The sequence below is a fragment of the Enoplosus armatus genome, chromosome 3 (genome assembly GCF_043641665.1).
Source record: "Enoplosus armatus isolate fEnoArm2 chromosome 3, fEnoArm2.hap1, whole genome shotgun sequence".
In the NCBI taxonomy this organism is placed as follows: Eukaryota; Metazoa; Chordata; class Actinopteri; order Centrarchiformes; family Enoplosidae; genus Enoplosus; species Enoplosus armatus.
In genome coordinates this window covers 7,864,432-7,876,727 of record NC_092182.1, presented here as the reverse complement: position 1 = coordinate 7,876,727, position 12,296 = coordinate 7,864,432, and the positions used below count along the sequence as shown (strand labels likewise).

Here is a 12,296-nt window from a genome sequence, read left to right as displayed (position 1 = left end):
AAGCCAAAGTGTGTTTTGTGCACATCCTCCACAAAGACAATGTTGACACAAGTGCATCAAACAAACTGCACCACTGGGCTGGAAATAAAATATACCCTCAAAATGGTAACTGAGGATATTTTAACAAAAAAGTCTGACAGGGCACATTTGCTCCCATCCCTCATAAACGTTGCAGCATGCAGAGTAGTTGGCTGTATTCCAAAGTTTATCTTGAATGTATACTTTTACATGGCGCTGGCAAGAATCTGACACTGCTGATTCCTTTGTCCTATTTCACTCTAAATTAAAAACTTTCAAAGAGGCAAAGGCAGGGCATGTGCAGTAAAGAAAAGTGATTCATACTTTATTGTTGGTTTCTACCGCTTACTCTGTCATAACAGTTCATTTTTGTCAATCTACATACAGATAGCTATGGCTGCTATTAAGACCAACGATCAGGGATGAAACTGCCCCAATACAAAACATCAGGCAGCATAGTTAATCCTGCAATATCTAATGGCAGAAATAAAACGTTGATCTGTCGTTTTGCAACAGTAAAGAAAGGCTTGGTTTCAGAGTATCCTGTGGGGTCTGGATTAAAACAAAAGCATTAAGCAATATTGAGTCCCACTGAGGACTAGAAAACACTATTTTAATACGAGCAAACTTCAGTAACAGCTTGACTAATACCCAAAGTATGCAATATACAATTACAGGTAAGCAGTGTGATGAATGAGCATCAGTGTTAAACCTGCTGGGATTAGCAGAGCTTCATAAAGCTGGGCAGACACACACACACACACACACACACACACACACACACACACACACACACACACACACACACACACACACACACACACACACACACACACACACACACACACACAGTAAAGAGGCTGCTCATTCTAGCAGTGGAAAATCAGACAGCATTAAAACTTCACCCGAGGCTGACACCAAGCGTCTTGCTTCTATGGAGCTTCTGTGTCCCTGGCCAAGTGAACCCCGTTCGGGGTGCCGAGGAATGTGCATTAGCTTCGTCCCGTGTGAGAGTCAAATTCACCTCAGGTGCACCTCTCCCATTTCCCTTCCCCCACTCCAACATCCAATCCCACAGATAAGGTGCCATTTCCCAGCCTCACCGTGGGCTCGGAATGTGGAACAGAGCAGCCGTCTATCACAATTGTCATTTTATATATTAAAAACAACACCAACACATTCTGAGGTGTCTTCCTCGTGCTGACCAGGTCACTGCAGTAAAACTGCTGAACAGGAACAGGACACATAATTCACTTATAAAATTATTTAATCTTAGAGATTATGTCATCTGTATAAAAACTTCCAAGAAGGATGGACAGACAACACTGGCTTTTAAATTTTAAAAGTCTATGAACAAAATACATTTCATATCAGGCAGGTGAGACAAACATATCTACTTTACAAGTCTAACTCTGTCTTTCAAGACTCTAAATTTGGGATTGTTGTTGATCTTCTTGTTGAAAAGGGCTAGCACTTCCTCCTCCTTTTTAAAATTTCCATCACCAGTGAAAGAGTAGTACGCTGCCACGACCTGTCAAAGGGGAACAAGCGCTTAATATCACATTAAACCAAAGACCACTAATTTTCAAATAATATAACTACATGCTGGGTTCAGATGTCAAATGGGATGGTGTGCAAACAAAGAACTTTAGACTCATGTCCACAGAGAAATTAAAACACTCCATTCCTCACCTTCTTCCTGAGTTTCTTTACCGACAGTTCCTGGTCAGGTGATTCTCTCAGTACTGCCTTGATATTTCCCTTCCAGTTGAATTTGCCTGTAAATTAATGAGACACATAAATTAGCTGCTAGTGGGGGGGGGGGGGGGGGGGGGGGGTATTCACTGAGGGCCATTTCCTCAATGTCAACAAAAGCAGCAACACTGACCCCTGGTGGCTTAAATCTTTTACACGTCATTTATTCTAAAAGATGTCAATCAAAGTCATGTCACAAGCCATATTACCTTTGGGAACTTCTTGATCCTCAGTCTCCTCTGCCGCCTCTGCAGCTTGGTCCGCTGAAAGAAAAAAAGATAATACAGTTATATATTAAGCTCAATATTAATTAACAATTAAATGAAGACTGGTTTCACAAGTAAAAAAAAAAAAGAGGAAAATTGGCCATACGTATAAAGAGCATACTTTCAAACACAAGGACATAAGAGCATACTGCAATAAAATGGACGTTCTGAGTGTATTTGAGAACTTCCACAAAAGTTAATAAAATTTTTGAGAAACATTTTTATCTACATTTGGTGGCCAAACAAACTTTACAAACATTTAGCCATTTCACATTTTCATATCAGTTAAGCGAGGAAATGGTATTCATTAAAAGACACAAAGTTGAACTACTAATACTACCAATAACGATACGCAGAAATAAGGACTCAACAGTGGCTGATTATATAATACTGTAAGGAGAACAGCATCCTGAAACAGATTGTGGGTAGACCTTTAGAAAATGTCTTACTTGTCTTTGTTTTCTTGCCAGATGTCTCATCTTCAGCACCGTGCCCGTTCTGTTCTTCTTCTCCGTCTTCCTCAGAGCTGTGCTTTCTCTTTCTGCCCTTTTTTTTCTCTTTGCCTGGCCGCTCTTCATCTACCTCCTGTGCAACCTTCTTCACCACCTTCCCATTGTTCTGCTGACGGGCTTCTTTACGTTCCCGTTTGTTCAGTTTCTTCTTCTTAGCGTCCGGGAGGCCGTTCTGCTGTTCATTTCCGTTAGTCTCCACTTTGACTTCAGCCACTGTCTGTTTATCTTCTTTAGTCTCCTGTGGGGCCTCAGGAGGCTGTCAGAGCATGGGTGGGTAATGAAAGACAGTGATATTGAAAACTTGGGATTTGAATTTATTACAACCAGACAGCAGAAGGAAGCAGGCCATGTTTTCTCTTCATCTCTTAAAGCAGAACTACATTGAGCCATCTCCAAAGCTGTAAAACCTTTAAAACATGTATCTAACAATCAATATTCATTACCTTGAATTTGACTAATATGCACAGGGAAACAGTAAAACAAACAAATGATAAAAGTAACCTTTTAAGCAAAGTAACTTACATTGTCAGCTGCAGCGAGGATGTCCCACACTTCATCATGAAGACTGGTGTTGGCTATTTTAAGACTGTTTCTCATCCAGTTCTGAAGATTAGACCAAAAATGAAAATGGATTAGTTCATGCATGCAAGTCCCCACTACACACTATGAAGACAACTGTTTATCACAGTGTGATCTATGAAACATAAGATTATTAGTGCAGATTGAAGTAATACTGACCTGAAACTTGGCCTTCTTTCTTGGGACATTATCATAGGAACTGACTTGTTGGAGCACATTCTTTAGCTTTGCACTGACTCCAGGTTTGTTCATAGCTTCTTGGACTCTCTTCAGGAGAGGAAGCATCAAGTTAGGAAAAAAAAACTCTTTCTTTCTTTCTTTAAACACAGACAGAACGTTGACAGTGATGGGCATCGTTGCTGTGCATTTTACCTGGATCCACTGCTGCTGTTTCACATCTCCTTTGTTTGCCTTAGCCTCGTAGCCTTTCCCTCCATACTTCTGATCTTCACTGATACATTTATTGTGGTTCTTGTAGTCATCACCCCTGTTCAAAATAATTGCACATATGGAGCACTGTGAGATTGGAGGCTAATGCTAAAGTGGTTTTATCTAGCAAACGTTAGCTAAGGTAAACAGCGAACATTACCAGAAGTCTTTTCCACAATCGATGCAGGACAGGACCTGGCAGCCCCGGCACATGTTCACGTGTTTATCAACCTGAGCCTTTTTCAGGGACTCACCACAGCCGTTGCAGGTGAAGAACACCATTTTAAGCCGTACTGATAACTTCAATTCAACTGAATCTGCTAACACAAATAGCTAGCTAGTACTAACTGTACCAACGTATACGTTAAACCGAAATTGGTGCAATCCTCTTGCGAAAGCGAGACCCGACTGGCCACAGCGTTGGTGTGGGCTAATGCTAGCCAAAGAAAGTTAGCTGACGCTATCCAAAGCAAGCAAATGTTAAAATAAACCAATGACCGAACGAGCAGAGGGTTTATCAGCGAGAATAAATGCTGTGAGTCGCGATGTTAAACTTGTTTTTCCTTCAAAATCGCATTTGAGTGCAACCGCCTGCTCTGTTCCATTCGTTTAAACGTTTCAAAACACACGTGACCACACCAATATTCGATAGCTACATTAATAGTCTTCCGTAAAACATGCGGCCGAAGATAAGTTCCGACCAGGATAGAAATGATTCTTGTACAAAGCTTTTTTGTATTCTAGAGCTAAATGTGTATAGCGACTGCATAGCAGTTAGTTACATCAACTTGACACGTTACAGTATGTTAAATTCTCAGTGAGTCTCCAAACCATCCTTCATGTTTAGGCTGCGCGGAATACAGGTTGTACCAGGAAGTGAAGTGACGTGACACTCGGAAAGTGACCCATCATCCAAATGAAAGCTGAAATCGTTGGTTGTAAGTTTCGACTTATCTTTATGACAAACGTTACTAAACCGACAATATTTAGGACTTTCATTCTCGGTTGCAAATTTAATTCTTGTGGGATTTGGTGCTGCACGGATTCACACCACTTACCGTTGTGGTTGGCTAGCATAGCTTTGTAGTTAGCTTGTTAGCAGTTTTCGTCCAATTTTTGCATGGGTGGTCTCGTAGCACAGACAGACTGGATTCTGCGCGCTTGTTGAATTAGATACATATGAATATTACCGTTTGAAAAGTGTTGCCAGCACTAGCTCGTGTCACTTACAATCTAGTTGCATTTCAAGGGCTGGCTAACCAGAAGAATAATTAATAGCTTCATTAGAGATTTGTTGTTTTTGGCATGTGTCCTTTCTTGATGGATAAGTTGGAGCTGAGTGGTTCTGCAGCTGAGTGACAATGGACGCCCTGTCCAGCCACAGCTCCTACCTCCTGCAGCAGCTCCAGGAGCAGAGGATTCAGGGTCTGCTCTGTGACTGCATGCTGGTGGTCAAAGGTGTCTGCTTCAAAGCCCACAAAAATGTCCTGGCTGCGTTCAGCTCCCATTTCAGGTGCCTTTATGTCTTTATATATTTAATGGAGTGACACATCAGTGAATCAGTGGCATATTTACATCCATGTCACTTAGCTAAGTAATCATACTCTGTTGTTTAAGAGTAACATAATGTGAACAAGTACTATTTTGATATTTCCAGGTCTTTATTCCAAAATTCCCCCAGTCAGAAGAATGAGGTGTTCAACTTGGTCATCCAGGACGTCAGTGGCATCGGCCAGATATTGGACTACATGTACACCTCCCATCTTGACGTCAACCAAGATAATGTTCAGGCACTCCTGGACATTGCCCAGTGTTTGCAGGTTCCAAACGTTCAGAGCATGTGCAATGCTTTCCTCAAGCCTTGTCCTCCGCCAGTGGAAATCCCATCATTTTCTCTCCCGGGCATGCTGAGCTCTGAGCACGACTGCCTCTTGGGGAGCAGTCTGCCTCATGATGTTGACCTCCACTGTCCCTCTGAAACCCAGAGGCCTGGCTTCAGCAGTGAAAGGATGCCTGTTTCTGTGCCTAATAGCAGCTCAAACTGTGACACAGCCGGCAGCACTCAGGCACCTATTGAAAAACAGCTTGTCCATGGCTACAAGCTCCGTAACTTCTACAGTAAGCAATACTTTAAACAAAGTGCACTTCAGACTAATAGTGTAGCCTCAAACCAAGGCCCAGGCCCTTTGGTGTTGGTGGAGGAGCAGCAGTGTCAGCTAGGGGTCAGCCAGGGAGGGAGCCACACTCCTGTATGCCCAGGAAACACAGTTCAGCCCAATCCTCCCTGCACGTCTGTGGCAGTTGAAAAGAACCCTGTCTCTTCTTTAACACCCTCAGAGAATTTAAACACCCCCAGCTCTAACTCAGAAGACTCAATGCTCAACAAGCCAGTTCGCCCAAAGAAGGCCGTATACCTAAAGAAGTACAACTACCTCCGGTCTCAGAAGGCTTTGGAGGAGATGTTTGCTGAGTCAGTCAGTGAGCCTGTCCTCAGCTGTCCCAAAGAGAGTCATCAAGAAGAGTCTGTGGTCCAGACGGAAGCTTCAGAAGCTCCTGTGGAGGACCTTAATGCAGGCAGGGAGCAGGTTACAGAGGCGGCAACAGAAACACAACTTCCCAGTCCTCCGCCTGTGAACCAAGAAGAGCAAAATCTGAAGACTGTGCCAGAGCCTCCACAGCAGATAGGACACAAGCAGTATTGTTGTGAGGTGTGCGGGAAGATCTTCAAACACCCAAGCAACCTGGAGCTGCACAAGCGCTCACATACCGGTATTAACTGTTTATAATTGCCTTAAAACCACACATGGTTTACAATAACACGTAATCCGTTTCCGTAATAATTGTAATTGTAATAATATTTTTCAGACGTAAACCTAAATGTTGTTGCAGGTGAGAAGCCCTTTCAGTGTAACGTGTGTGGTAGAAACTTCTCACAGGTATCATCTGGTTTATTATTTCTGATTTGCCACAGTTATACTGAGATGGGAAAACTATATTGAGACAACTAACTGATTTTGTTTTACAGGCTGGAAATCTACAGACACATTTGCGGCGACATTCTGGAGAGAAACCGTACATCTGTGAGTTATGTGGTAAAAGGTGAGGTACCTTCCATGTATCTGTTTTCATTCATTTTTATTTCTCTTTTTTTGTCATTCCCCTACCCCCTATAGGTTTTTTTTGTCGGTTTGCAGCTATATGTTGTATGTTTGTGTGTCTGCCTTTACTAATTGCTTAATAGTTTCCAAAGCTTGGCCATATGCCATGATTTAAGTATACCAATATTTATAATATGTCTTAAACTTACATATTGAGGCTTTGATAAAGATTTTGTGGTGATGACTAACTTTCAATAAAATTATATGATATTTCCCCTACATTACACAACCCTAATAATCCCTACAGTTGTCTGTAAATTGAATATTCGTCTTTATTTTCCAGCTTTACTGCATCAGGGGATGTCCATCGTCACAAAGTGGTCCACACAGGAGAGAAGCCACATCTGTGTGATATATGTGGTCGAGGTAAATGACTGCTCTAAACAGAAGCAATTCTCTTAATTACTTCCTTAATCCACCTATATTTAGTTCTTATTGTGGCACATTTTGTGTTCATTAAACTGGTGTTTTATTTGTCACTGCACCTCAGGATTTAACAACTTGAGTAATCTCAAGGAGCACAAGAGGACTCACGCCACAGACAAGACATTCACATGTGACCAGTGTGGAAAATCGTTTAACACACACAGAAAGCTTCTGAAGCACAAGGCCCGCCACGCTGGGGAAAAACCACACAGCTGTGCCACCTGTGGTAAGGAGCAGTCTCTGTCTTGTTGATTCCACTGTAGACATAGTTGTATAAAACTGTGTGCAAGGGCTGAAATGATTAGTCGGTCGACAAAATTCATTTGATAATTGATTAGTCGCAAAAAAAATGTAAAGAAAAAATGCTAAACATCTGATGCTTCAGGGTTCCAGGATCGGCTGCTCTTCTTTAACTCGTGAAAACTACATATCTTCGGGTTCTTGACATTCAATCGGACAAAACAAGCATGGCGTCACCTGGGGCTTTACGACATTATGATGGACATTTTTCACTGTTTCTATAGACCAAATGATTAATTGAGAAAGTAATCTGCAGATGAATCGATAATGAAAATAATAGTTGCAGTAATATTTTTTTTAGTTTTTGGTGCCACCTACTGATGAATGGTATTGTTCTTAACCTGCCCAAATGAACAAAACTAAAGGCATTAAAATGCTTGAGTGATATTGTAAAAAAAAAAAAAAAAAAAAATGCTAATGTCTGCACAGTGTTTTACTCAACATGTGTTCTTAATTAATGTAGGGAAGTGCTTCATTGGCTCAGGGGACCTGCAGCGTCACATACGGTCACACACTGGCGAGAAACCCTACATCTGTAACACCTGTGGAAAGAGCTTCACTCGCTCTGCCATGTTGAGGAGACACAGCAACATGCACTGCAAAGGGGCTCCAGCCGACAACCCGGTCACCGACAACTCTGACCCACCTCGTAGCTCAGATGGAGCGGCCTCATTCCCCAAACCTGTCAGCCACAGTAAACCTCCTGCCGCAGCCAGTGAGCCGCATTTCCCCAGCGTGATGCCCCATGCAGGGTTGGAGAAACCCTCACCGCCTACTCCTTCACCACCACAACCAACGCCACATATAGAGACTCCACCTCCCAACATGCACCTCAGCCCAGCTTCTACGCCCACGCCCCTTCCAGAGCTGCGCTCGCTGGTACCCCATCACCTCCTCTCCTCCAATCACCAGGAGAGAAGTGCAGCCCTGACTGCCGCAGACCACCTGAAGCTGGCCAAACCCCACCCTCAGGAGGCCGTGTATGGTCCATATGTGGAGAATGGGAATATGTCAGTGGAGATGGGCAGAGGTCTGGCGGGGAGGCCCTACCTGCCTCCCGCAGACAATCACTGCAGTTCCCTTACTTCTTCTAGCAGGCCCAATAGTGGGTCCTACAGGTCCACCGAAGGCCAGTTTATCTCCAGTGTAACTCTTTGGGGCCTGGCAATGAAAACTCTGCAGAATGATAATGACATGGAGCAGTAAGATGCTGCATCTTCTTCAGATAAGCACAGTAGGGCCAGTTCAAAGGGTGGGCTCTTGATTGGTTTAAACTGATTTGTAACACAAAAATGATAGCTTCTATAATGGGGCGAATAGTAATAATATGAATTATTCATAACTTAAAGTGTTTAATTATGTGTTCAGAGTAAAATCAAAGTGCTTCCTTGTATTTCTTAAATGAAAGAAATCATGAATCTACTCTTGTGCGGAAGTGTGGGAATGTCCCTACCTAAGGTGACAATTCCACACCAGGAATCCCAACTCGAGGAGCGATACAACGGCAAGCGACTGTGCGGCGATTAATGTCTTTGTACTCCCTCCTGGCAGGGTTGACCATCTCTGGAAAGGTCACGGCGTCAGTCTCTCCTCCATCTTCACAGTCGCTCTGTAAACAGAAGAATGCTACGTGGTAAACAAGGTTCTTCTTCCTGTGGCCATCTCCTGGTCTGTTCACAGACTTGCGTGATTGACCACTGCAGCGTGACGACAAAAGTTTATTCTGTTTCAACTTTTTGCAGCAGGGCTGCTCCGTTCTTTTTCGGCATCACCTGTGCTCCCCACCACCGCCGCAGCCTAAACGCACTACCCACATTCAAATGAATGGGAGGACTGGCGTTCTCGCAGCAGCACCTGGTTTGGTGTGACTTAGTCTTGCAGTAGATGAATCAAAAATGCTGTTGGCTGCTCTTAAAACTTCCAAGGGTGACGCTTTTCTGGCCACACCCCTGTCAGTGATGTCACAACAAGTGGCAGCTGATGGAGGACCCCTGATGTGACATCACTGATTAGGGTGTGGCTTGTAACCCTTGGAAGTGTATCAATCTTGAATATTAGAGCCCATAGAGGGCCGTGCAGCAGCAGTTTTTCATCCCAGGATGCATCTCCACTAATAAGAATGTTACACTCTTTCACTTTGTATATACTGCACTGCACTTTAAAATGTAAAAATGCAGACCTATTTTCAACTTCCAGTGTCAACTGTTGACGTATTATATTCATAAAAGAATAAAATATGTATCTATTTAACGTATATGTCACTGTTATTTAATTTAAAAAAAAACATCTCTTACCACAGTATTTTTTATTTCCCATGTTTTCACAATGTAGCATAGGGATAGTTTAATAATTCACAAAGATATTTAAAATCCAGTATTTGATGTTCACTTTAAAACAAATATTTTGGCCTTTCCAAGAAATGTTTCATTAATCTGCACAAGTGTTAAAGCGTGTCTTGAGGACATTAGGGGTGCAAGAAGATGAAGAATCTACATCCACGTTTGTGTTGGTGTTATGCTGATAAATAGACTACAGAGGGAGCTAGAAAGCAGACACTACAGTTCACGTTGGAATGTGTGAAGAAAGTCCCACAAACTGTAACGTCACCAGCTTAGATGTGGTGGATATACCTCAAAACAGACAATGGCCGTTATAATTCATCCAACATACAACGTAGCTAGCAACCAATGACAAAATCTACAGCAAATACATAGAAGCATGTTATGTAATGCCTGTTCACTCCGTGTGTGCCTGAAGGTATGAGCATTGCATTTGGCATGGATTTGTTTTTTTACGGAGACCGAGTATGTTGTTGACAAAGCTGTCACAAGTGAGATTCACATTCACTTCACGTCCAGTTAACATTGTGCAGCATCACTGCTGCATGTGAGACTTGTAAACAGTGCACTGAGCAGACAAGACAGGCAGCTGATAATTGGTCATCACTGGCACAACATACAGGCATTCCCATGTTTGCTGGATTAGTTGCCTAGCAACACATAGGATAAGTCTGTTATCATGGTGTTCATTCTCCTTCATCGGTTCTCCAACCGCTGACGGACAAGAGACATAGACTGTGGGCAGGAAAACATACTGATGCTTCACACCCTGAGAAGAGTGTGTGTGTTCACACCACATTGAGAAATGATTCAACTCCTGGTGAGCTTGAGCATGCTCTCACTTTACAGCAGATACCAAAGTGTGAGAGAAAACCCTGCTCTCCTTCACAACTTGGATGCAGAAACACAGTGAGGAAGAAGTGTCAGAAATGTGTTGAGCGTCAGAAGGCATCAATAACAACCCTGTTGCTGAAGATTTGCAGCCTTTGACATAGCACAAGCCACTTCACACATTTCCACTGTGACAGTTGATGTAAAATTCCCAAATTCCCAGGTCTTGTTGTAAGAAACTTTATAATAGTAAGAGAGAGAGATTATTCCTAACTTCTTCCAGCATCCTTCGTACTGCCATGCACTATTATACTATCTGCACCACAACCCTATACATACAGAGTGTAACAATCTGACCTGAATAAATAGAGGATAGTTTGGTGTCCAGGTCTTGCCTGTATATAATAGCTTTATGTTTAATTTATTTAGCTTGTTGTCGTTGTGTAGCTGCATGTCTGTAAATTAGTTCTCTGCACTTATACTAAGATATTAAAACATTGTTTCTCCATGAGACTGTGTAATACTCCCCATGAAAAACCTTTTAAATAATGCAGAAATCAAGCAGTCATCACTATAATGGGGATGTATGAGGAGAAATAATGCTCCATTTATCTGCCACACATCCAATACAAAGTAGGACATATCATTAACTTTCTCTTACCATACATGTGGAAGCTAAGATGCCTGCATGCACATTACAATAACGTAGATTTTGAAAGCACAAAATCTTGGGCATACATTATGTAGTATTCAGATGTCTGTTTTTAACTGGATATTCATGGACACACATCTGGACTAAAGGACTTCTATTTAACGTGGAAACAAAAGGGCTTCATGTGCGTGAGGTTCTTCCGACCCCCCCCCCCCCCATCATGCTAAAGTTAATCCTGATTATGTATGCTGTCAAACTGGCGCAGAATGAGACCAGGGCTAACGCCATTTTACCCAGAAACATTTCCAAAGCTCGTCTTTTGTGACGGTATCTAATCATGTTCCACTGCTTTGTGCTGTCGCAGGCATGGGAGGATAGGCTTAATGAACAAGTGAGCGTGAAATGTATGAATCCAACCAAATTTGGTCGACTGTGACATTTCTCTGCAGCGAATGAGCAGAGCACGGTCAGGTTTGCGTGAACGTTTGTCAAAAATGTCACATTTTTGCATCTTTTTACCTGAGCAGACAGCTTTTATTGATCGTCAGATTCTGATTTCAGATTTTTATTCCAACGTGACACATTCCTCCGTCTCTTCATGCCTGTATGACTGACAAAGAAAAAAAAAATCTCTCCATTGCTGTTTATATTTCATGGATGTTTTTGAACACCTGCACAGCATCCATTGTTTTTATTGCACTTGAAGTCCACAGTGCGTTTAGACACCTGTCAGTGTGTGTGACAGGTTATTATATCCACATGCAGTAAAGCTGCACAGGGAGTTGGTTTTGCAGCCAAATACGGAGCTGACTATCCACATTAATGGTACCAGTTGTTATTTCGAAGCTCTTCTCCAAATATTACAGAAACATCATGGGGGGAAGCTTAGAGATGATTGGTTGGGATCCCTTCAGGCGCTTTGTGTCTATTTGTAGATTCTTATTTCCCAGCATGCTAAAAATGGGGTAGGCAGCTCTTCACCATGGGTGTGTTGGTAGTGACTTGAACATCATACAGTCAAATAGTCAAAC

General features: G+C 42.5%; 2 protein-coding genes across 2 annotated transcripts; one reads left to right on the top strand and one right to left on the bottom strand.

Moving 5' to 3' along the window:
- Positions 1 to 1,333: 1,333 nt before the first annotated feature.
- On the bottom strand, positions 1,334 to 4,099 carry lyar (Ly1 antibody reactive homolog (mouse)). Its single transcript, XM_070903175.1, has 8 exons — positions 3,720 to 4,099; positions 3,503 to 3,617; positions 3,290 to 3,397; positions 3,074 to 3,154; positions 2,489 to 2,807; positions 1,983 to 2,036; positions 1,711 to 1,796; positions 1,334 to 1,549 (listed from the first exon to the last, which is right to left on the bottom strand). Exons 1-8 carry the CDS (start codon positions 3,839 to 3,841, stop codon positions 1,412 to 1,414), a joined length of 1,023 nt encoding a protein of 340 aa, XP_070759276.1. The 5' UTR covers positions 3,842 to 4,099; the 3' UTR covers positions 1,334 to 1,411.
- Positions 4,100 to 4,920: 821 nt separating this feature from the next.
- Positions 4,921 to 8,649, top strand: zbtb49 (zinc finger and BTB domain containing 49). Its single transcript, XM_070902562.1, has 7 exons — positions 4,921 to 5,072; positions 5,217 to 6,328; positions 6,449 to 6,495; positions 6,585 to 6,658; positions 7,001 to 7,083; positions 7,208 to 7,369; positions 7,907 to 8,649. Exons 1-7 carry the CDS (start codon positions 4,921 to 4,923, stop codon positions 8,647 to 8,649), a joined length of 2,373 nt encoding a protein of 790 aa, XP_070758663.1.
- The last annotated feature ends 3,647 nt before the right edge of the window (positions 8,650 to 12,296 follow it).